Below are 26,271 nucleotides of genomic sequence, written 5' to 3' on the forward strand. Positions count from 1 at the left end.
ATTGACATCCAGATCAAGGAGAGGAAATGGCGCTGGATTGGACACACATTAAGGAAGCCGGATGGAGCTGTTGAGAGGGCGGCGGACTGGAACCCTCATGGCTCCAAAAAGCGAGGTCGGCCCAACAAGGCTTGGAATACGACGACTGAAAAGGAAATCGCAGAGTTTGACAAGACCACTGTGTGGAGAAATTTTGCCAAGGGCCTATGCTCCAGAGGTAGCAACAGGAAATAAGTCAAAGTAAGTAAGTCATTATCTAGGGTAGCGAGCCTGCCTTTTACCCGAAGGCCTGAAGTTCGATACCCAGCCTGGTCAGGGATTTTCGAGATCCACTCATCCTACGCGACAACAAATGAGGATCTATTGAAGGCGAGATAGTGACTCCGGTCTAGAAAGCGAAGAATAATGCCTGAGAAGATTCTTCGCAAAGAACACGCGTCACCTCGTAATCTGCAGGCCTTAGGGATGAGCAGCGTTGTTGTTGTTGTTGTTGTTCTTGTTCTTCTTCTTCTTCTTCTTCTTCTTCTTCTTTGTGAAAAGTGGATCTAAACAGGTTAAGGAGTTTGACGCCCAAAAGCACACTAAATGCCTATTCAGTAATTTCCGGGCATTCCAGCGTGAAGTTACCATCGAAGGTTAATCTTTTACAGTACCGGTATTAGATTCTAGAGTTAGTATGACGTGTTGAGAAAAATGCAAGAAAAATAAATGGACTGAATCACAGTTACCTGAGAGATAGTTTACTCTATTACAATTACAACTTACATTTTCAACTAGTAATCAGTAAAACTGTAGTGACTATTATTGTCCGCGCGGATCTAGAATGGGATTGACGTTTAAGACAGCGAAGATGCTCGGTGTTGCCGCGCCGTAATACTTCCCGGCAAAGTCAATGCCGTACTTTAAAGATGTATTTTAAAGAATGCAAATAGATATTCAAAATGAATTTAAAAAATAAGCATATCTAATGCATAATTAATTTTGGTATTTGCGGCAAGAGCAAGTATGTATCAATGTCATCATCATCATCATCTGTTTACCCTCCAGGTTCGGTTTTTCCCTCGGACTCAGCGAGGGATCCCACCTCTACCGCCTCAAGGGCAGTGTCCTGGAGTTTCAGACTCGTGGTCGGGGGATACAACTGGGGAGAATGACCAGTACCTCACCCAGGCGGCCTCACTTGCTATGCTGAACAGGGGCCTTGCGGGGGATGGGGAAGATTGGAAGGGATAGGCAAGGAAGAGGGAAGGAAGCGGCCGTGGCCTTAAGTTAGGTACCATCCCGGCATTTGCCTGGAGAAGAAGTGGGAAACCACGGAAAACCACTTCCAGGATGGCTGAGGTGGGAATCGAACCCATCTCTACTCAGTTGACCTCCCGAGGCTGAGTGGACCCCGTTCCAGCCCTCGTACCACTTTTCAAATTTCGTGGCAGAGCCGGGAATCGAACCCGGACCTCCGGGGGTGGCAGCTAATCACGCTAACCACTACACCACAGAAGCGGCATGTATCAATGTCAATAAATGTAATTCCCGTACGACTGTTGCCCTTTTATATTAATCGTACTTGTCTTTTCCTATTTTAACTACAGTGTTTTGGCTTACTCTAACCGCAACTGCAGTTCTATTTAACACTTTAGTCACAGAAATGAGAGGACCATTATTACCTTTCTCCCGTTCAAAGTACTTTCATACATCACAAATAACGTCTCGAGTACGTCCCTTTATAGGAATGCCTTTGCCAAAACGATTTCCCTCTTCACTTTCCGCCACTGGATAAAAATTAAGAGATGCTAGGCATATAATGTACACAGAGTATTTAAAAATTAACTGAACGAATATAACTACGTTTTTATTATACACACTCACACGTCTTTAGATGAACTGTTTATGAATAAGAGTGCAATCATACACGCGCACACACAAATACAAACACAAAGTAACCTTCACTGTTAAGTGTACTCTGCTGGAGAAAGCACTCTCTCCCTTCTCTTCGCTGGCCCGCGCGCTCTTTTGTGGTTAGTCGCATGTGATTGGTCAAATTCTGGGTTGTCAAGATAACCTGCTAACACGTTCTTCCCACTTCATCGCCCTTACAGCTGGAGAACACGTATTGAAGCAACTGTCAATCCCATTATAGTTCCGCGAGGACAATATTTCAACTGAACGAGTGGTTGCGCGGCTTGGGTTACGTAGCTATGAGCTTGCACTCAGGAGATAGTGGGTTCGAACCCCACTGTCGGCAGCCCTGAAGATGGTTTTCCGTGGTTTCTCATGTTCATACCAGGAAAGTGTTGGCCTCTATTTAAGGCCACTGCCGATTCCTTCCCACTCCTAGCCATGTCCTATTCCATCGTCGCCATAAGACCTCTCTGTGTCAGTGCGACATTAAAAGAAAACAAAATTTACAAACGTCATCTTTATGGAAATCTCATTCTTCAAGTGCGACGGGAATGAGAAAAACATATTATTCCATTTTGTGTGATTTTTTTACCTTAGAGATATTAAGTAGTTATCATCACCGAGTAGGACAAAACATGATACCTTGGTTCCTTCGAGATGATATTTTTCCCATTACTTTTTTTTAGTCTTTGACTTTTAACAATTCAAATAATTTTCCTTTTGCTTTACAAGGTAATTGGTCCTTATATTTCTCAACGTTAAGCTTCAAAATCTTGGGGAAGTGGGGGGGGGGGGGGCGGGGGGAAGTACAACTTTGCAATTACTGAAAATACGCCTTATAGGGGCTATTGAAGGAATATCTATGTTTAACTTTAAGAATATCACCAGGAGTGAGGGATATTGTAGGATAAGATTGACGTCTTTGTAAGTACTGAAGAGGTTTTAATTTCGTGTGGCTATTTCTTGCGGGTGCAGCCCTTGTAAGGCAGACCCTCCGATGATAGTGGGTGGCATCTGCGAAGTGTAGGTAACTGCGTGTTGTTGTGGTGGAGGATAGTGTTATGTGTGGTGTGTGAGTTGGAGGGATGTTACGGACAGGACAAACGCCCAGCTCCCGAGCCATTGGAATTAACCAATGAGGGTTAAAATCCCCGATCCGGCCGGGAATCGAACCTAGGACCCTCTGGACCAAAGACCATCACGCCAACCATTTAGCCAACGAGTCGGACACTGAAGAGGTAAGAAAGTACCTCATCCAGTACTGTTGAAGCTACTGGTTCCGCTGCAGTAGTCCTGAAATATTATCATCACTATACGTATTTTCGCTTCTGCTTCTATGCAATATAGATCGGTTACTAGAATGTAACGATTACAATTTGATTTCAAGAAGTTAATTACGAGTAGTCCGCCTGTGTGGTGTAAGTACTCAGCCTCGGGAGGTCAACTGGGTAGAGAGGGGGTTCAATTCCTACCTCAGACATCCTCGAAGTGGTTTTCCGTAGTTTCCCATTTCTCCTCCAGGTAAATGCCGGCCTCACCTGCTATGCTGAACAAGGGCCTGGTGGTGGGATGGGAAGATCGGAAGGGATAGACAAGGAAGAGGGAAGGAACCGGCCGTGCCCTTAGGTACCGTCCCGGCATTTGCTTGGAGGAGAAGTAGGAAATCACGGATACCTTGGTTCCTTCGAGATGATATTTTTCCCATGATTTCTTTTAGTCTTTGACATTTAACAATTCAAATAATTTTCCTTTTACTTTACAAGGTAATTGGTCCTTATATTTCTCAACGTTAAGCTTCGAACTCTTGGGGGGGGGGGGGGCTGGGGGGAATCGAACCCACCTCTACTCAGTTGACCTCCCGAGGCTGAGTGGACCGCGTTCCAGCCCTCGTACCACTTTTCAAATGTCGTAGCAGAGCCGGGAATCGAACCCGGGCTCCGGGAGTGGCAGCTAATCACACTAACCACTACACCACAGAGGCGGACAAAGTTCAATCTACAGGGAAGAATATGGTTAATTTTCTACATAAAAGAAGTCCAGCACCATGCGTTGGATTAACAACTTGATAAGCGACTCAGAGCAACTGCTGGTTCATTATGTTCGATTGAGAGTCCATTCGGAGAGTGTTACCGGCATTTGATAAGATATTCAACTGGCGGACAACCTCAATTAAATGTAAATCTGAAGTTCTGGTTGTTGAACGTCAGATTTTCCACAGATCAGCAGTTATCGTCTGAGGTCAGCGTTACCCGATTGTCAAGTTGTTATAGTTTTCTGGTTTTTCCTACCCGCATATTCCATTGTTAGATTTCATTGTTAGATTTAAATATAACCTCGTCTAAGACACTTTCAGCGTTCAAAAGATAATGCGACTCGTAACTTCCAACGAATTGCAAATAATGAGGTCAATTTGTCAACTTTCTTTATCATCGTGGTTTTCATTTATAAATAAATTATAGTAAGCACATTCATGCTCCTTATTTAACGTACTGTAGTTATGCTCTCCTCTGAACCCTATCGGTCGGTCGGTGAAGTAACAACAAAGAATCCGGTGCACCCTAAGATTTAAGGGTCAAGTGTCCTATCGAAGCAGCTGAGGCATACGACCGACGGTGGAATTGGTAAGTAAAAGGGTTCAGTACTACAGTCAATATGTTCGTGGAGTGGTACTAATAGTTCAAGGATCACATTGTCATTTCCCGTCGTGGTGATCCGGAAGATTTCGATTTCGCTAGCGTATTTCCCTAATTTTTGGCAGAACTTGATATTTGCCCGCCGCTCAAACAACGGTATTCTCAGGTTCCGCCGCTGACATTCAACTGCCCTTCACAACAGAGACCGTAGTTCTGCTTATACTACATGCACGCGATTGCCTCTTGCTGGGGTTAACGAAGAACTGTCACGGCAACATCCTGTAGTGCAAACTCTCCTCTGTAGGGAACCACAGCAACGCTAGACGGCCAGTCCACGAATTTGATGACTCTACTACGTATCCAGAGCCTTTCAGGGTGCATGCGCCTGGTGCATGCACTGTGCACGGTTCAAAAGACGACTTCGCTTGGTTGACCAGAGTGCAGACCCCCACTCCTCGATTTGGAGCAATAGCGCTCTCTCTCCTTTTCCCCACGCCGGTCTCGCTCGCTCCCCCTGTCTCCCTCTTCATCACTTGCTCCGTAGCGCTCCAAATCCGAGCTTAGATGAGCCGAGCTCAGCCAAGTAGCCCAGAGACGAAGCGTTGGTCCGAGCCGAGCGGGACCGATGCACAGTGCACGGAGCTCTTGCGGCTTGATTTGCACGCGTGAGATTGTGGGCATTTGAGAGGCCCTGCGTCGTATACTATTTAAATGAGTCATTCAAACTGCTCGCTTGACTAAAATTATAGATGGTTACTGTGCTTCTGTTTACAGGCTTCATTGATTTAGCGGACCCCTGGGAACTTCAAATTGTTCATTCAAACTTGCTCAAACATCCACTAATTTTCTAACAAATTTTTCATTTTATTACAGGGTCAACTTGTCCCCCAAAAGAAAAGGGAAAATTGCGATTGTACAGCATGCGCTTCTGCCCATTTGTGCAGCGTGTTAAGCTCGTGCTCAACGTGAAGGGAATTCCGTACGATGTGGTGAACGTGGATCTGCAAAAGAAACCGGAGTGGCTTTTCAAGCTTCACCCTCAGGGCAAAGTACCCGCTCTGGACACCGGTGATGAGGTGCTGGTCGAATCCCTGGATATTGCCGACTATCTGGATGCTAAGTATCCCGAGCCTCCTCTGTACCCCTCGGATCCTGAGCGCAAGGCCAAGGATAAAGAGCTGATCGAGAAATTCGGCAAGGTGAGTTACAGGTACAAACCATAAATAATTTTCAGTGTAACTGTGCCTACGATAGGCACGTAAACCAGTAGGGGTTATTACTAAAAATAATGCGTAAGCTTCTTTATTGGACTTGACCGGTTTGTATGAGTGAGTTTATATTGTGTGTAGAGAAGTAGATTATCTGCTTTGGTTTGATTCTTGACTTTGTCTCTTCGTGTATGTGGTACTGGGGTATTTCCGTGCCTCCGACTTCACGGTATCTTTTAAGTAGCAGCCCACCGTATCCGAATGCTGCCTTCTCTGAACTCTTGGTTCAGCCGGTGGAGCATTCCTTAAAAGAACTTCCATGGTTGACTGTCAAGGTGTCACCTGTGTGGGACTAGGTCGCGAATTACAACTTTGGATGTGATCCAGTGAGATGATAATGAGGCCGCTCCTCTGGAGTACAGACGCCTTGTGCAGCTACCCCTAACCTGGAGAACAAGGTGCTGCATAGTGGATTCCAATGACATTTCCTCCACTCACCCCACCTAAAGGGGCTCATTCGCCCGAAGCCGTTGGCCCCCTTAGGGAGTCAGGTTATTTCTCGCCGTCCAACACTCGGCGTTGGCAGTTTTAGAGCTGGATGCCAGACCAGCAAACCCTCCTCTTTTCTCATTCCGGACTTGGGACCGGCCAATGGCGGAGTTATATAAATACGGTATATATACCAATCATCGTGTTTAAAACGGTCTTATTTTCATACCATGACTTTGCTGGCGAAACCTAGTGCTTACAGTGTACTATGTCTTCTGGTATGGACTAGAGAAATTTTGTTACTTTCATTGAGTTGTATCAGTCTTATCCTGGTTTTGACGATATGAAGGGGACTGAGGTATGAGCAATGCTAGAACTGCCATTCCGTATGCAGCCAGTCCCTGCTACGAATGGTGTGAAAATGTTGCTCATAGGGTCGGTTGTGCATGCATTTCAGTGGACATGGATGACTGATATGTAAAGAGCAACTTTTGGCTCAGTGACGAACGCAACGGGAAACTACCTCACGCCTATTTTCCCTAATACACTTCTTCAGTGATGCCCAGGCCATCTATGACAGCTAATGGTGGAGCTGTTCAGGATCCAGCCAGCCTTCGGGCTGAGGACTAAACATAGACACTCATTTTCATACCAGTCACGGTACTTAATTTATTTCTGAATTTATAACTTCTATATTACAGTTTGTTTTACGTTGCACCGGCAAAAGTTGACCTTATGGCGACGATGTGACAGGAAAAGCCTAGGAGTTGAAAGGAAACGGCCGTGGCCTGATTTAAGGTATATTTGCCTGGCGTGAAAATGGAAAACAACGGAAAAACATCTTCAGGGCTGCCGACAGTGGGGTTCGGATGCGAGCTCACAGCTGCACGCCCCTAACCGCACGGCCATCTAGCCAGGTAAAATATTTGGTTAGGCAGAGAAATCGGCTCTAATGCTATGACATAATGGAGGTAATGATGGTGGGGGTGGTGGTGGTCATTCTTTTAAGAGGAAGTGCAACTGCGCAATCCACTTCTATAAACAATAATCGGAAGGAAAATGAAAGAGGTCCGACACGTCGAAGTTATCGGCAAATGAAAGACACGGGCAATGAAGGGCGTGGAAATGGAAGATGCGTAGGCCTCGAAACCAAATACCGTCGGGGTCGGAAAAGAAGGCCATAAGTGTTATGCATCTGAAACTGTGCATATGAAGAAGTTGGAACCTTTAGTCTTTAGGTGTCTCTACTATCGGCGTATGTGCCCCCTCTGGCTGGAGGACGGACAATTACATTTTAAGGGAATGTTCACTTTGCTATTTTGGTAAAGCTTATGTGTTTTTAAATTTGTTTTTTCATGTGCTGAGATTGCCAGCACTTCGACGACTTCCTTCTTCCTTAAGTTATTAACCGATCAGAAAATTTTGTATATATTTTTATAGCCAATTAAAATTAGGGGTGTGCACAGGTATTCTGCCTAGGTCAAGAGATTTCGGGAACTTTCCCCATGAGCTGCTATATAAGCTGGGCGGTTTTGGGTCATTTTGTCATCTTCGTCGCTCCGGTCTTGGAGTGCATATGGTGTAAGTGGAGGCAGGTACAGCCTTGTCGTCGTCGGAAGGCCCACCAGCTCAAGGTAATGGCAGACATCTTTTAAATATATGATAGCTCCAGAAAGTTAATTTGAGGGGAAGGTTTCAAAATTATTTCATAATGTTAATTCCTAAAGTTTAATATCACCCTTTAAATATATATTTTCAGGCAAGTCTAAGGATTCGATTCAAACTCTGCTGGGAAATACGTAACTTAGGAAATAAAGATTGTTCGCCCCCTATTAATTCCCATTTAACTTGGTATGGGGGTGACCATGATTTTCTAAAACTCTAAAATTTTAAACTCTATTTTGGAACTTAATATTTAGCCATCTAGTCACCCTCTGTAGTATAGGCTTAGCCTCTGTAAACTCGGGCCATAAGCCCGTATAGGTTTTAAGTGTTTTTCAAAAGGTTTCAAAAGTAATGTAAGTGTTTCGCTCCTAGCATTTTGTTCATAGCCGATATTCTTAAACCTTTTTCTTTGTACATTTAGGCCATTTAGAATGGGCACTTTTTTGCCCCTGTTTGAATTGTAGTTATTTATATACAAGTGTGGATCACACTGTCAAGTAGAAATGACAGTAGATGCTTTTTTTGAACTTATCTGGTGTAAAATACGGATATGAAACGTATGCCTTTGAGAGGCTGGACTGTTGTAAATTTTGGAGCTTAGTCTCCTAATGTGTAATTGAGGATTTTTGCTTTAGTCTTTGATATGATGTACCTTTAGAGCGACCATGCTCATTCATTTGTAAACTATTGTATCGAAAATCTTCTTCATTGTACCTGATTTGATTTGTGACCTTAAGTCATTATTGTAGTCAGAGCTGATGATCTCATCGTTATGCCATTTAAATGTTATTTGTTGTTGTTCATTCAGATTAGTTATCAAATTTTAAAGTCAGAAAAAATAGAAAGGAAAGAAGTCAAATTTCAAAATTTTAGTGTCTTAATTTATGCTTTCATCTTTTCTCTGTCCAACCATTCACGCCCGCACTTTCTTACACCTCTGGAAACCACGATATTTCCGTAAAAATTATTATTAATATTATTATTATTTTATTATTCTTATTTTAAGAAACAAAACCCCATGCCGCACCAACCCCGAAGAGCCATGGCCTACCAAGCGACCGCTGCTCAGCCCGAAGGCCTGCAGATTACGAAGTGTCGTGTGGTCAGCACGACGAATCCTCTCGGCCGTTAATTCTTGGCTTTCTAGACCGGGCCCGCCATCTCACCGTCAGATAGCTTCTCAATTGTAACCAAGTAGGCTGAGTGGACCTCGAACCAGCCCTCAGATACAGGTAAAAATCGCTGACCTGGCCGGGAATCGAACCCGTGGCCTCCGGGGAAGAGGCAGTCACGCTACCCCTACACCATGGGGTCGGCTATTATTATTATTATTATTATTATTATTATTATTATTATTATTATTATGTCCGACTCGTTGGCTGAATGGTAAGCGTACTGGCCTTCGGTTCAGAGGGTCCCGGGTTCGATTCCCGGACGGGTCGGGGATTTTAACCTTCATTGGTTAATTCCAATGGCCCGGGGGCTGGGTATTTGTGCTGTCCCCAACATCCCTGCTACTCACACACCACACATAATACTGTCCTCCACCACAATAACACGCAGTTACCTAAACATGGCAGATACCACCCACCCTCACCGGAGGGTCTGCCTTACAAGGGTTGCACTCGGCTAGACATAGCCACACGAAATTATTATTATTATTATTATTATTATTATTATTATTATTATTATTATTATTATTATTATTATTATTATTATTATTATTATTGTTGTTGTATTAATGCTTGATATTTTACCTTGGAGGCGTTCAACTGTATTACTTTATTCATGATATAAAAACAATATTAAATGCAAATTGTATCTTATCAAGTTAGGGAATTGGGGCGGGCATAAAGTTATTTAGGCCCAGAGGCATTGCAGTAGTTAAGTTCGGCTCTGTACACACACATGCCGTAAGTCAATAAGAATACACAGAGGCTAAGTTTGCAAACCGTACCGAAGTCGAGACAAGACAAGGTTAGGTTAGATTAGTTTGGTAACGAAATTTCCTTGCATTTCAACTTCCTCATTATGTAAAACAAAACAAAAATCAGAATAGAATAGAGTAGGTAACAATCATTTCATTTTCGGAGCAGTTTTGCAGATTTTTTTAGTCTCTTAGACATCCTAATTGAATTCTCTACGTAAGAATTGCACTAAATAAGATCGTATTAATAAGATGCTGCTTTCGTCTTTTCACACCAACTAGTTTATTAAATGCATTGAGCGATCATGTCACAATATTCCACTCACCTGGTATTATCCAAATTGCTTTACAATCCTACAGATAAATAAAATATCCATTACTTATTCTCGTAAATGTAATAGTAGGGACTTTTCACAGCACGGCAGTGGCAATACCTATAATCTCGCAAGTCACGACACAATTATGACTAAATAGTGCTAATATGCGAGTGACTACGCTTACTACATCCGCTCACCTCCTGAGTCCCAGACTAGCCTTAATCTCAGGGGTGATCAGTTCGTAAACGATAAAAAAAATTATCAATAACAATTATATATATATATATATATATATATATATATATATATATATATATATAGGCACACCAAATGAACGCAGGGATGAACGGGGCATGCAAATTAAGGTAAAGGGTGACGGCTCCTTCATGGATACAACTTATAGACTCCACAATAGGACTGGGAAGTGACAACTTAAATTTCATGGGCATACTGGACTAACTACAATAAAAGATATGGAAACTGTTTCCTATTGAAATTGCAATGAGGAGCAATTTATTGACTTATTTTGCAAACTGCACATGATGACAATTATTACATTGGGAAACTTCCATTCTGAAAAAGAAATGGCATAATACTTGGATTCACCTCACTACTCTGATAGTGTAAAATATTTGGTGAATTCGCCCCATTGGTTACTAGGGATCGAATCCACATCCGTATGAGTGAACGTTTCACCGCTGGAGATATTCTTTCGGAGACGAAGGCATGAGAGTAACTATTTACTGTCACCTCCCCGTTCCGTTGGACATGAGTCACTTCCGGTATGTACATTTTAGTGGGCCGGACCCCCACCGTGGAAATGTTATCGTATCGAAAACCGGAATTTATTGTACGGACAAACTCTAGCCTATATTTCCAGATTTACAAACATGCCAGGTGTAGCTCCTTCACTCAAAGCTTATCTCAATATTTACATTTGACAATATGACAAGACGTACGGAAAGGTTCATTACTATGCTCTGACAATGAAGACATGTGCCGTCCGTGGGTTATTTCGCACCTACCGCCAACAATCTCCCACGTGGAAACCCAACATCTGTTTCCGACCAGTTCGACACAGGATGACTGTCCTTTCATAGCTTCCTATGATTATTAAATAATTATCATTATCATTCTTTATCTGATCGTTATTATATTCTGTGATTACCATCAATTATTTTATTATTATCATTAATTTCAATTTTCATTCTATATTTGATTATTATTTTTTATCATCCGGGATGATTTGATGCTATCCTCCACCGACGTTTCAAACGAAGGGTCGCTTTCCCTCGTAATTAATCCGCACCAGTTAATGATCAGTTTAATAACACATAATAATAATTATTATTATTATTTTCACCAGTGGAGATTATCATTATCGCATCACCTATTCATCATGGATTTAATATTTTACCTTGATCTCACCATAATTATTCTCAAATTAATCGAATAAACTCTTCCTATTATTCCTCTTCATATTATTATTATTATTATTATTATTATTATTATTATTATTATTATTATTATTATTATTATTATTATTATTATTATTATTATTATGGTAACTTAATTTCACATGTTACACTACCGTTAGCGATATTTATGCTTAATGCATAAGCTTTTACAATTTCGATCTACTTTGGCACTAATTGATTCAAGACAAGATTCAGTTGGATTATTATTATTATTATTATTATTATTATTATTATTATTATTATTATTATTATTATTATTATTATTATTATTATTACGGAGTTATTCGTGGAAGGCAGAGGTGAAAGAAGGTGCGGGCTGGAATGGGTCTAACTACAAGTCTTAAAGATGAATTTAAAATTTAAATAAAGGTTATATTTTCAACAGATAACAACGGTTAACAAATCTCACTAGGTGAAATAACAAAGAACAATCAGGTACAATGAAACTTTACAAATTCTGGGCTACGAGCCCCAAAGTCTGAGCTCTCAGCTCACAACCACAAATTACCAAAGGTCAGAAAACCCCTTCATTACCGGGAGCGTTGGCTCCAAAGACCATATTGGGCCTCCTAGAGGCACATCTATCACATCAGAAAGAGCTAACCTGCTCTCAGTTTCTCACGCCTGTTAAAGGCAACAACAAACATTCCTCTAAACTGCCTCTCAAGGCACAATTATAAGGACACAGGGGTATCTAGTACCCAACCTACGAGGCCTGAATAGAAAATTAAAGGTTAATTAAATGGCCCAAACACAAGGATGAATGGAGGCGAATACTTGCACTCCTACACTAAAGTTTGTTAAAACCTATGCGGCGCTAGGCCGATAATACAGGGGCTAATCCCAATCTATGAAGTGACTAGTCTGCGAAAAAAATTTAAGGAAGAGAAAAACGGTTATGAAAACGTAGTCACCTCAAATTCCAAAAATGAAGGGGAGCTCGAGAGGGTAAAGCACTCTCTATCCCCGAATTACAGTTCCAGTTAAGTGGAGTATTTACAAAGATTGAAAAGGCTTACATATTAAAGCTATAGGTTACATATTAAAGGTTTCTAACCTTCCCCGGGAGTTAAACTGCTGAGCTAGCAAGAAATAAAGATGTTAAGAGGCCATTACCTTGTTGAAGAGCTGCTGCCTGAAGAACGAGGCGCTTCCCGCCCCCTGCTACATATTCACACACTGAGCAAGATGTTATAAGAGTGGCCCGGAGACAAGAAAATCAGCAGTTTTTATACCCTCGTGGAAAATTCGAGACCTTTCAGAAATGAGTAGACACACCCACTCAATTTTTATTGGTTGACAGCAAAAACTTATACACAAGGCGATGAAGAAACACCTTGTTGATGGGAAATTAATTACAGAAATTTAGGATTGGTTAAATTCAAAACAGGCGGAAAGGAAGCTTAATATTGCCAACCCTCAAATAAAAGAACAAAATTTAGTAAGGACAAAACTTATGAATACAAAATTTCTTCAAGAAAGTTCATTCCTTCACACTAGAGTGCATAATCATAGTTTTTTGGTAGAGACCTCTGTTAGAGAATGTCCACACTTCTTGATCAATGAAAAACAAGAGCAAATCAAAATCACACAATGACATCTTCTGATAAACAGTAGAGTTAGTTCAGTTGTTAAAGTTCCGGGTTTCTCCAGTAGGGAGGTATTTTAAGGCGGAAAATTCAAATGTGCGGCGTAGAGATGTACCAACCGGTACAATTATTATTAGTCTATTATTATTGTTATTATTATTATTATTATTATTATTAAAATGGCTAGTTTTATATTTTTATTTACACTCTCTAGAATTTAGTCACATATGTTGTGTCCCAACATGAACCACCAAGATCCGATTAACATCGATCGGGACACGACGGTATTCGGAACCGTAATCTTCATTTCGTACTGCCGTTAATTTTATGGGTACACCATGTCCTCTCAAGACACACCTCAAATCCCATGGCACATCGCGGCTGGGCAAATTCATCCAATGCCTGCGATTGCTAAATATTAATATACTAATTAATCCTCGGTGCGTGGATTCTGCCACTCCTAACACCGGAATCGACATTATATCGTCTTAGGCATCGAGATTCATCGCTTTCATCATCCAAAACAGTACGGCTTAATTCTCACCTCATGCCGGATTTTCGTCCCGCACGGCTTCCGATCTTAAAAATGGGCTCAAACCACTCTGGGCTTTCAACATAACGTGACCATCCTATACACGTGCCTCTATCACTTATAAACAAATTGTTATGGTAATTATAGAGTCCAAAAACGTGAAATCAACAATTTACGTAAAAATCAAATTTACTGTCCGAATTAAGTTCTTTAACGCTACATGTTATCTCCATATTGATGATTATTTTCACTAGCCACTCACGCAGCACTGTGATTATTATTATTATACTTTAACTTGCATGCGCACAAAATATTATTATTATTATTATTATTATTATTGTACCGGGCGGTACACCTCCACGCCGCTAATTTAAAAATTGCGCCAGGTGAAACTCCTCTGCTGGAGGAAGTCTGAACTTTATCTACGCTGTTAATTCTTTACCTTCTCAGAAGATGTCACCACGTGGAAAATTTTGAGTTTTTGAACTGTGTCATTTTTGATGTGTTTTTGTTTCGCTTGAAGTAAGAAGTGTAAACTTTCTCTCCTAGAGGACACTACTGAAGATCAACAATAGTGCACCCTAGTGCGGAGTCAAAGAACTATTTTGTTGGAGAAATTTTTATTTCAAATGTTTGTTTCTTGTTAAATTTCCTTCTGTTATTGTTTAAGTTGGCTGTATACCCCTCTTTTTCCCCTTGTTTTAGGTTTATCCAATCCCGAATTTCTTTTAGTAATTTCCGACCAATCCGATGTATTTTCCCCCAACTTGGATATGTTTCTGTACCCTAGCCAATAAAATTATTGTGGGCGGGTGTTTTCATTCCCCTAACGCCTAGAACCTTCCGCGAGAGGATATAAACTGCTGATTTTTGGGTCTCTGCGCCACTTCTGTTCCATCTTTCAGTGTATTAAGTACATAGCAGGGGGCGGGAAGCGCCTCTTTCTTCGGCAGCGGTCAACAACAAGGTAATGGCCGATTTATAACTTCTTTCTTTGCTAGCTCAGCAGTTTAATTTTCGGGGCGGGTTCTAAGCGTTCAACCATGTAACCTTTTCCTAAAATGTAACTACTCTTTTCATATATTCTCTTTTAAAGCTTCATACTGGGATAGAGAGTGCTAACCCTCTCGAGCTCCCACTCATATTGTTGTGAGGTGAACTTAGTTTTCTCAACCTATTCTTCGTTAACGTAAAACAAATTGTTCTCTTCTTAAGTCACCTCTTTAGTATGGGATTAGCCCTTGTATTAACGGCCTAGGGCCAAGTAGGTCTTAAGCAAAGTGTATTGGGAGTGCAAGTTCGCCTCCTCTCAAATTGTATTTTAGAGGTCATGCATTAACCTTCTTGTCATTTAACAGACCTCAGTAGGTTGGGTATTTTACCCCTGTGTATATGTCCTTGGAGGACAGCTTAAAGGTGGAGTTCGGAGTGGCCTATGATAGGCTTGTATTTTAGGGGGAAGTTGCCCTTTCTTGAAAATTGTGTTTCTGCCTCAAGGAGGCTTTTTGGGTGTAATTGGAAGCAAATGTTTCTGGCATGTTTGGGGGTTTTCGGCCCCTTTGTTGTATGGTGTTCATTGTAAGGTTGGGCTCATTGCTCAAGAATTATGTTTCTGACTTTTGAAGCCCAAAATGGGGTACCTATGTAAATGTATTTTTCAATCGTGTTTCGGCTACTAAGTACCTGTTCTATTTGTTGTTACCTAATTTTGAAAAGAAAATATAACCTTGTTAAATTTTAAAATTAATTTCACTTTAGTAGCTTGAGACCTATTCACCACCCAGCACCTTCTTTCATGCATAACTACCACAAAAACACGGTAACAATTATTATGATTATTATTATTATTATTATTATTATTATGACCTTCCGTACGCAACACAAATTTTACACACTCTGGCACTTTCATAATCTGGCTGTCTGGTAACAAATATTCATACTAAAATACAAATAAACACCGCAGTGATTGAAAATCAAATGAATGGGTTAGCCCAAAAAGAAATCTAACACTTGAAATGAACTTTGATCAAAGTATTGACAAACAGCATGCATTAATTGAAAGAAATATCCCATATTTACATTATATACAACAAACAAATACTCAATTAATTAATCTAACCCATAATTACGTTAATATAAATTAGTTCATCCGTCTATCTCAAAAAATCATGGATTTGGGAGGCGCTCCATGTTACGTAACCATGATTAATTTACACTGAATCCCGTTTTGTCGCGATAACATCCCCAAATATTAAATTCGTGTACTCATTCCTATGTAGAATTCCATTGTCTCGTAGCGGATGAGAAGCATTATGGCCCCATGGTGATTTATTCGTACATCATGTCGCACTTAATAAATTTTACACAACAAAACACTTCTGAGCGATTACCTATGATTAACATCTTATTAGATAATTTACAATGATTTATACAAGAATAAAAGAACACTTATAGATGCCTCTAGACCCATTACACTTGCACAATATTTTCTTCCTTGAGCCCGAACCACAAGCTGTGACACATTACGACGAAGTGTCGAATAACCGGCGCGTATCGCGTTCTTCAACCGGTACTTCCTGAAGTATACGATGCCGTCTTGTGATCGCCTCGTTCCTACAGTTCCCTGCTACAATAATTGTTACACCGTCTATCATGAAATATTTATTTCAGGCTCTGAACACTGCCTTCAAAAAGTACGATCGGCGTTCCGTCGATCCTTTAAATTCCAACACATGAAATGTTGAGAAATGTATTAATTTCATATACAGCGGTACTGATAATTTACACTCGATATTCTGAATAATTATCACCGTTCGTCTTCACCTTCATGACTACTAACGTACTTTCAACTCTAACAGAATCTATAATGAGTTTCCTGGTACTGAGTCACAGAGTCACCATGTCAGCGTATCAAATTATTTCAAACGACTGGCTGCTGTGAAGCCCGACTCCTAGTATATATGGTCGACCTGGTTTCGCGCGTGCGTTATCTGCGTTCACTCCAGAGGGAGGGGGGTTGTTTATCCTAAATCGGCACCTGCAGGTGGATTTGGATCTCTGAATTTATCCCACTTAATAAACTGGCGATACACATTCACGTGTCGTATTCTGATCTGATATCGTTCGGCGATCACGGAGATATTACTTGATATCTGTCCTCCACTTTTCGCGCGCTAAGTCGGCGTCCCTGACGGCGTGATCGTCTTGACCAATGGCGAGATAGCGTGGGTCATTTCCAAGAATTCTTTGCTTTAATTCATTTCAATTACAATTAATCAACATTGGGATGATATCACAAAAATCCCCTCTGTTCAATTTGGTGGTTGGAATATTTTAATTATTGTTATCGGAGAAACTAACTGGAGTTCATATTGGTTTCACTTATGTTGGCGCATCTGCGAGTCTTTTACTAATTTTGTCATTGGCTAATACTGCAGCGGTTCGTTTAAATATCTATTCCTGGCAACCTGACAACAAAATGCCTCGAGGTGTTGGAAACTCTATTGTGACATCTTCTCCGTATTTTGTGACACACCGGCTGCACCTTATTCAGAAATAAATACTCTCTCACTTCCTTGTTGCAATTATGACTGTTGTTCTGAGTTCTAGATTTAATCCTCTTAGCTTTCGACAATGAAATAATACTACCCATTATGACAGGCTTACCTCTTGGCGACAGATTGTCGTGAACACGTCTGACTATGTTGAAACTCTTCCTTCCACACCAAACTGATTCAATATTCCCATATGTCTACATTTATTTTATATTAACAAATCATGATAACTATGGCCCATCTCATCCGGGTACATTACTTGCCACCACGTAAGCGTAGTCACTAAGGGAACAACCTTACTCTTTCTCCCCTATTAATACTGAAAGTAGTAATTTATAGTGGTACTTTTTAACTGTTGGGGTCGATTCAGTGTCGCTAACCACACAAGTTGGAGACCCTACTTGCCAATACAACGTTTCACATTTCCCGTTCACCTCGCATATTGGCACTATTTAGTCATAATTGTGTCGTGACTTGCGAGATTATAGGTATTGCCACTGCCGTGCTGTGAAAAGTCCCTACTATTACATTTACGAGAATAAGTAATGGATATTTTATTTATCTGTAGGATTGTAAAGCAATTTGGATAATACCAGGTGAGTGGAATATTGTGACATGATCGCTCAATGCATTTAATAAACTAGTTGGTGTGAAAAGACGAAAGCAGCATCTTATTAATACGATCTTATTTAGTGCAATTCTTACGTAGAGAATTCAATTAGGATGTCTAAGAGACTAAAAAAATCTGCAAAACTGCTCCGAAAATGAAATGATTGTTACCTCCTCTATTCTATTCTGATTTTTGTTTTGTTTTACATAATGAGGAAGTTGAAATGCAAGGAAATTTCGTTACCAAACTAATCTAACCTAACCTTGTCTTGTCTTGACTTCGGTACGGTTTGCAAACTTAGCCTCTGTGTATTCTTATTGACTTACGGCATGTGTGTGTACAGAGCCGAACTTAACTACTGCAATGCCTCTGGGCCTAAATAACTTTGTGCCCGCCCCAATTCCCTAACTTGATAAGATACAATTTGCATTTAATATTGTTTTTATATCATGAATAAAGTAATACAGTTGAACGCCTCCAAGGTAAAATATCAAGCATTAATACAATAATAATAATAATAATAATAATGATAATAATAATAATAATAATAGCCGGCCTCATAGTGTAGGGGTAGCGTGCCTGCCTCTTCCCCGGAGGCCACGGGTTCGATTCCCGGCCAGGTCCAGATTTTTACCTGTATCTGAGGGCTGGTTCGAGGTCCACTCAGCCTACGTGATTACAATTGAGAAGCTATCTGACGGTGAGATGGCGGGCCCGGTCTAGAAAGCCAAGAATTAACGGCCGAGAGGATTCGTCGTGCTGACCACACGACACTTCGTAATCTGCAGGCCTTCGGGTTGAGCAGCGGTCGCTTGGTAGGCCATGGCTCTTCGGGGCTGGTGCGGCATGGGGTTTTCTTTCTTAAAATAATAATAATAATAAAATAATAATAATATTAATAATAATTTTTACGGAAATATCGTGGTTTCCAGAGGTGTAAGAAGGTGCGGGCGTGAATGGTTGGACAGAGAAAAGATGAAAGCATAAATTAAGACACTAAAATTTTGAAATTTGACTTCTTTCCTTTCTATTTTTTCTGACTTTAAAATTTGATAACTAATCTGAATGAACAATAACAAATAACATTTAAATGGAATAACCATGAGATCGTCAGCTCTGACCACAATAATGACTTAAGGTCACAAATCAAATCAGGTACAATGAAGAAGATTTACGGTGCAATAGTTTATTAAATGCATTGAGCGATCATGTCACAATATTCCACTCACCTGGTATTATCCAAATTGCTTTACAATCCTACAGATAAATAAAATATCCATTACTTATTCTCGTAAATGTAATAGAAGGGACTCTTCACAGCACGGCAGTGGCAATACCTATAATCTCGCAAGTCACGACACAATTATGACTAAATAGTGCCAATATGCGAGATGAACGGGAAATGTAAAACGTCGTATTGGCAAGTAGGGTCTCCAACTTGTGTGGTTAGCGACACTGAATCGAACCCAATAGTTAAAAAGTAACTATAAATTACTACTTTCAGTATTAATAAGGGAGAAAGAGTGAGGTTGTTCCCTTAGTGACTACGCGTACGTGGTGGCAAGTATAGCCACCCGGCAGGTACTACAGTAATATTCAACACGCGATTTGTTCATCATTTATAATGATCGCAAAAGCCGCACGGAAACTGAAAACAAAACATTAAAAAACAATACGCCAGAATAATAAACACCACTTTGTCGAGCAGCTCGTCTCCTTGTTCCCAAGTCTTCTCAACCCAAAGTCCGCAACATTTTCGCAACACTACTCTTTTGTCGGAACTCACCCAGAACACATCGTGCTGCCTTTCTTTCCCCCGGTCCTCGAGTCAAGTAATTCTGTTGATGGTCCCATACACTGGAACCATACTCTATTTGGGGTCTTACCAGGGACTTACATGCCCTCTCTTTAACGTCGTTACTACAATACCTAAATACCCTCGTAACTATATGAAGAGAATCTATACTTACGATCCCGTTCATGTGATTACCCCAGTGAAGATCTTTCCGAGATACTTATAGTGATTCCCATGTTGTACTTTTACCCCATTCACACAGTAATTAAAACTGAGAAGACTTTCCCTCTTCGTGAAACTTATAGCCCGATTTTTAAACATGTTTACCATCATACCATTGATTTTCTCCTTCTAAAATGTTTTCATTCCTCCGCTGAAGGGGGAGGCGTTTCTCTTAGACGGTGACGCCGTCTCTCAGGCCGGGAAATTTGTTGCGGTGAAGGAGATGCTCGGAGAAGATGAGGGGTTTGGCGGCCGTGACTTATACTAGGAGCTGTCCCGGCATTAGCTTTAGAGCAGAAGAATGAAAAACAACGAAAAACCTTACTCAGGACAGCCGACGGTGAGGACTAGACGTGAGGTCCAGTCCCTTCCCGTCTCCCGAATATAGAGGCGTAGAGCCACGCTACAGCCGTGTAGAGTTGCACCAGTGTTGCCAACACTGTAAGAGTGAAAACCGTTAATAAACTGTACCAGTTACTCTAGAAATCCGCTTGATTCTTCAACATTTAATTTAATAACAAATAAAATATCCAATCTTGCATATCTGTTCCCGAGTTGGAACGAAGCATAATAGGGTATAGAACTGGGAATCGTTGCGATAGCACCACTTGGTTAAAAGAGAGTATGATTGATTAAGTACGGTATACGATGAACTAGTGCTTAACTGTTTACCGCTTCCGGTGAAGCCATACGCTCTTAATCAACGCAATATAAATACGGCACGATAATCACCAGCCATTAGGCTGTACCTTAATTAAGGCACGGACGCTTCCTTCCCACTCCTAGCCCTTTCCTGTCCCATCGTCGCCATAAGACGAATCTGTGTCGGTACGACGTAAAGCAACTTCTAAAAAAGGGGCGAAAAAAGGTCCGTTCGACACTCCATGTCATATGATGTCGGTATGTAAAAGATCTCTGGTGACAAATTTGGTGTTGGTAGACAAAATTAATAAAATCTCCGCCACAGACGCCCAAGAGAGTTTCGGTTTACTCTGTGAGCCATCTAGTCGGCCTAGAGTAAAACGGAACGTTGAAATTGACGAGCAGACAGCCAGATAGCGTCAAATTAAAATGTCTGCACACGCTAGCTGATGCCATACGATTATTATTATTATTATTATTATTATTATTATTATTATTATTATTATTGTTATTATTATTATGTCCGACTCGTTGGCTGAATGGTCACCGTTCTGGCCTTCGGTTCAGAGAGTCCCGGGTTCGATTCCCGGCCGGGTCGGGGATTTTAAGCTTCATTGGTTAATTCCAATGGCCCGGGGGCTGGGTGTTTGTGCTGTCCCCAACATCCCTGCAACTCACACACCACACATAACACTATCTTCCACCACAATAACACGCAGTTACCTACACATGGCAGATGCCGCCCACCCTCATCGGAGGGTCTGCCTTACAAGGGCTGCACTCGGCTAGAAATAGCCACACGAAATTATTATTATTATTATTATTATTATTATTATTATTACTATTATTATTATTATTATTATTATTATTATTATTATTTTACTCATAACATTTATACATGTGAAGCGTTGCGGAAAGGGACCCAAAGTCGGCAATGGAAACTTTACAGCAGAGCTGATCAGAAGTGTCTGGGGTGTAAAAATTGCATTTCTATGTTTTGACTTCTTGCGCTCCCTATGGGACTTCTTAGCAAACTAAGTTGCATAGCAGTTCGCGTCTTCGCCACTCGATGTAATGGAAACTTTGTACAATTGATAAGAAAATACAGCAAACTTCCGATTATCCGGGTGCGGGTTATCCGGTTTGTGGGTTATGCTTGCATCCCCGAGTTTGATTGTATTTTTATTTTATTTTCTTTACTTGTGTTAACAGTGTTTTGTTTACGTGTGAACTGTTCGCTTGTAATTCGGGCCCAGTCTCGACTGCAAGTGCGCCGGTGGCATGCTTTGTACGAGAACAAAACTCCAAACTATATACTGTATAGCAGTTCTGTGATAGCAGTCATGAATATGAAGCGAAAAAAAAGTGCATTTAACTTTAAAACTAAAGCTTCATTTAATACCAAAGAACGTAAATGAATCTCGAAAGCAAAACAACATTATTGATTATTTTTCGCCCAAGTCCAAAAGCTGAAATTGCCTCAAGTATTTTACCAATAATAAACGTTGTAAGAATTTTTTATATTGGACTACTTTGTCGATAAAAGTGGTTATTATTTGACATTTTTGCATTTTCAAACAGTATTGTACGTTCCGAATCATTAAAATATTCGTTGTGCATTAAAATGCACAAAATCGTATTGTCCTTGCTTTCAGTTATCCGTGCGAATTTGTCCGGTGATTAGCTCGGATAATCGAGAGTTTGCTGTAAGTGAAAAGTAATAGCCTCCTTTTCAAAATACCATTTTCTTAAAAGGAACAGTCAAAAAATTAATGTCTTCTAAAGTATTGCGCCCAGAAGCATGGACTCTTTTTTTTTTTTCTTTTTTTGTTGTTGTTGTTGTTGTTGTTGTTGTACATATTCAGTATCTTAATGCCAGTTTTAAAACCACAGATATCTCAAAATGAAAAATCCCACTTTGGGTCCCTTTCTGCTCAACGTGTAATATACAGAGAGTCCCACGAACACCGACAACGCTTAGTGTGTTGTGCGGGAAGGCAAATTGATCCGTTTTGAAGAAGGAAACCCTATCCAGAAATGCAAGGCTTGGACGCTGTAGCTCTTCGAAATGCGAGATGGGTGTGCGATCCACGTGTCGTCAATAAGCCCAATATGAGTAGCACATCGGACTCATTACAAACGGCGTTCGAACTGTGGACCTCCTACGTCACTGCAGAGCGTACATGTGCGGTGCTGAGCCTCGCGCACATGACCCAATACGTGCAGTTGTCTTTGAAACATTTCAATCGCTCCGTGGACTTGAGCAATAAGGTCCTCCGCTGACGTTTCAGGAGTGCCATACACCATACTCTCCATACTACCTACGTGGAACTGTCCAGCTTCTCTTAGTCGTCTCTCGAACGTGGAATGATGTGGAGTACGTCTGTTTGCGGAACACTCCGCATACAATCTTGTAGCAGCTCTACTATTGCAATCCGCTTTGTCGTATGCAAGCACCATGTCGGTCATTTCCGCAGCTGTGTACTGGTTAGCGATGGGCGCGACTGAAGCCTGGAGTCGAGAGCGTCGACTCCATCGACTCCGAACACCGGTCTCGGTTCGCATGAAGCCTCTCGACTCCAAGTTACCCTGATGCGCATTGCGGGGCCGGCCGGTCGCTTCGCATGAAGCCTCAAGACTCCAAGCGAACTTGACTCTCGTTTCGGGGCCGCTTGCGTGTCGAGGCGCGGAAAATATCATACATGTTGCTGCTCATTTGTCCATTGAGTTTTTTAAGAGTATTGTAGGGTGAAGTACGGTATCGTTAACGAAGACGACGAGCGTAATGGTGTAGTTGAAATAAAACTAAACGTGTTAAGTCAGAAAGTACCATCATAGCAGACCACGGACATTTAATTTCACGTCTTTATTTGTCGTGATCAGGAAATTGATAAACAGTTATCGATGGTAAATCATTATGAATTCCACATGAACGATGAAAACAAATCTAATATGGGTAAATCCACTAACATAATTCGAACATAGATGGAGCCATCTACAGCCTCCGTGGCTCAGGTGGCAACGCGTTGGCATTTCACCGCTGGATTCCGTGGTTCAAATCCCGGTCACTCCACGTGAAATTCGTTTTTCTCCGGGTACTCTGGTTTTCCCTGTCATCTTTCATTCTAGCAATACTCTCCAATATTTCATTTCATCCGTCAGTCACTCACCATTGCCCCAGAGGAGTGCAACAGGCCTCGGTAGCCAGTACAATTCCTATCCTCGCCGCAGGATGGGGGCTTCATTCATTCCATTCCTGACCCGGTCAGTGACTGGAAAACGGGTTGTAGGTTTTCGTTATAATTCAAGGACCACGTGAAGTCTTGTTGCAATATTATTATTATTATTACTACTATACACAAAAGCCCTTTTTCGCGACAGTGACCCCTGCCCAGCTCGAAGGCGAGTAGATTACGAGGTGACGTGTGTTCAGCACGACGAATCCTCTCGACCGTTATTCTTGGCTTTCTAGACCCGGTCTCTACCTCACCGTCATCTCGAAACCTGAGATACAGGTAAAAATCCCTGACCTGGCCGGACTCGATCCCGGGGCATCCCTAGACTGCGGAGGTGGCTGTTATGACGCACAATGTTTGGTAAAATATTTGTTGTAAAATCATATTCTAAGCACTCGCTTCTTTTCTTTTTTCTGTTTTATGCCCCAGGCTAGGGATATTAATCATTTACAATTAAAATATCTAACCCGCCCGAGAATCGAACCCGAGGCCGCCGGGTGACAGGCGGACGCTTTGCTCCCTACACCGCGGGGCTGAACTGATTGAAGGTAATATTGGCAATTATGTAAACGTAAACTGTCAGATTAGTATTACCACTGCTATTATCGTCATCTTTATCATCATCGTCACCAAAATAGACCTACAATATTAACACCACGATGATAAAATCCCGAAACAATATTTAATGTTTGCTGGCTAATAATCATCTTGTATTCATCGTATCACAAGTTACCAAGAGACGAACGTGGAACTATAATTCCAAGCAGTTCCGACAATACTTTTTAGATGGCGTTAGTGCATCAGTGGAGTCGACACTGGAGTCGAGAGTGTCGGTTCCAGAGGTAGCAGTCTCGACTCTTCGCGACTCTGTTCGCAGCCCATCCCTAGTACTGGTAGGTTACATGTCGCACTGCTGTTAACAACGATTCTGCGCTGGCAGACGACAGTACCCAAGTAACGCAGTAGGATGCGCATCAACTACTGTGTGGAGGAATGTAGCGCATGCGCAGGAATGTTATTAGGCTGAAGTCGTGCATCCTCAGTACACAGATAGCTAAAGTGTTGCATACCTCCCGTGTTAAAACATAACCGTCCTCAGACTTCGACGCTCTCCAGCGCCCAAACAGTGCGTTTCTGGACAGGGGCTACTTCTTGAAAACCGACCAGTCCGCCATCCCACACAACATACTAAACCCTGTCGGTGTTTTGTGGGGACACCGTATATGAGGAAACATAAAGGTCCAATAATACTGCCTTGCCCTGGCCAGTGAGACGACTACCAAACTCGGCAAGCTGTAGAGGTATAGGACCATCACCAAGAACACGAAACTGAAGATGGTAAATGCGCTGATACTTCCGATCGCTACATAGCCTACGCCGCTGCGAAGGGACAGTTAAAACAGCTCACAGGAAGACAATAGAAGCACTGGACCTTGGAAGGAAAACCGGGCCAACGCTTCGGTTCCTGATGAGGTCATAGTCAAGGACAGGCTCATGGAGAAGATTGATCGACCATTCTTGAGACACTTCGGCCATATTTCAAGGAAAAAAGGAAGCCTTAAGAAGATGGTGGTAGAAGGGAAAGTATCAGTCGTTATTCGAGGCTTCGCACCTGGTTAAGTATCGATCAGCCACTGAGGCTGTAAAGCCCCTTTATGTAGCGTCTTCGTATAATACAATACATGTTTATGAGCACACTAACTACATTTTTATAATATTAACATATTAAATTCAACACTAAACTTAAATAAAAATACAGATACAAAATCCAGTCAAATTAAAACATACATTACATAATAAATCTATATATATAAAATAAGAGTTTTGTCTGTACATTGCTCAGAATTTGAAAAGAATGGTATTTCTGTATCGGTCATGTCCACAGTAACAAGAAAATGCATTTTTTACTTTTCCGTAATTTCTGTCTTTCTGTCTGTCTGTCTGTCTGTCTGTCTGTCTGTCTGTCTGTCTGTCTGTCTGTCTGTCTGTCTGTCTGTCTGTCTGTCTGTCTGTCTGTCTGTCTGTCTGTCTGTCTGTCTGTCTGTCTGTACCTATGTATGTATGTATGTATGTATGTATGTATGTATGTATGTATGTATGTATGTATGTATGATTGTACACGCATCAATAGAAAACGGCTGAAGAGAATTTAAAATCGGTATGTATGTAATCGACTGCAATCTAGACTACACATTATTTTATTCAGGCTGAGTGAAATGGTAGTTTAGGGGAAGGTCTGAAATGTAATTCTCAAATAAGTTATTTATGTTATTAGTGGTCGTATCGATAAATACTACATAACTGACATAACTTTAGTTATGTCGTAAGTTAGTAGTAGTTATGTAAGAAGTTATTAAATTTCCGATCACTTATGTCTTATACATTGTTACCGTACCGCATATAATCGGAGATATTCATGAATTTGAATTTTTTTTTTACTAAGTCCATATCAGCGCCGAGTCACGAGAAAATGGG

At 41.2% G+C, this 26,271-nt stretch overlaps 1 protein-coding gene across 1 annotated transcript in view; it reads left to right on the forward strand.

Moving 5' to 3' along the window:
- The window catches only part of LOC136873899 (pyrimidodiazepine synthase), a 120,699-nt gene that overhangs the window by 43,745 nt on the left and 50,683 nt on the right, over positions 1 to 26,271 (forward strand). Inside the window, exon 2 of the mRNA XM_067147231.2 lies at positions 5,406 to 5,731. Within this exon, the coding sequence (XP_067003332.2) occupies positions 5,406 to 5,731 (326 nt within the window). The remainder of the gene's footprint in view (positions 1 to 5,405; positions 5,732 to 26,271) is intronic.

The sequence above is a fragment of the Anabrus simplex genome, chromosome 1 (genome assembly GCF_040414725.1).
Source record: "Anabrus simplex isolate iqAnaSimp1 chromosome 1, ASM4041472v1, whole genome shotgun sequence".
Taxonomy (NCBI): Eukaryota; Metazoa; Arthropoda; class Insecta; order Orthoptera; family Tettigoniidae; genus Anabrus; species Anabrus simplex.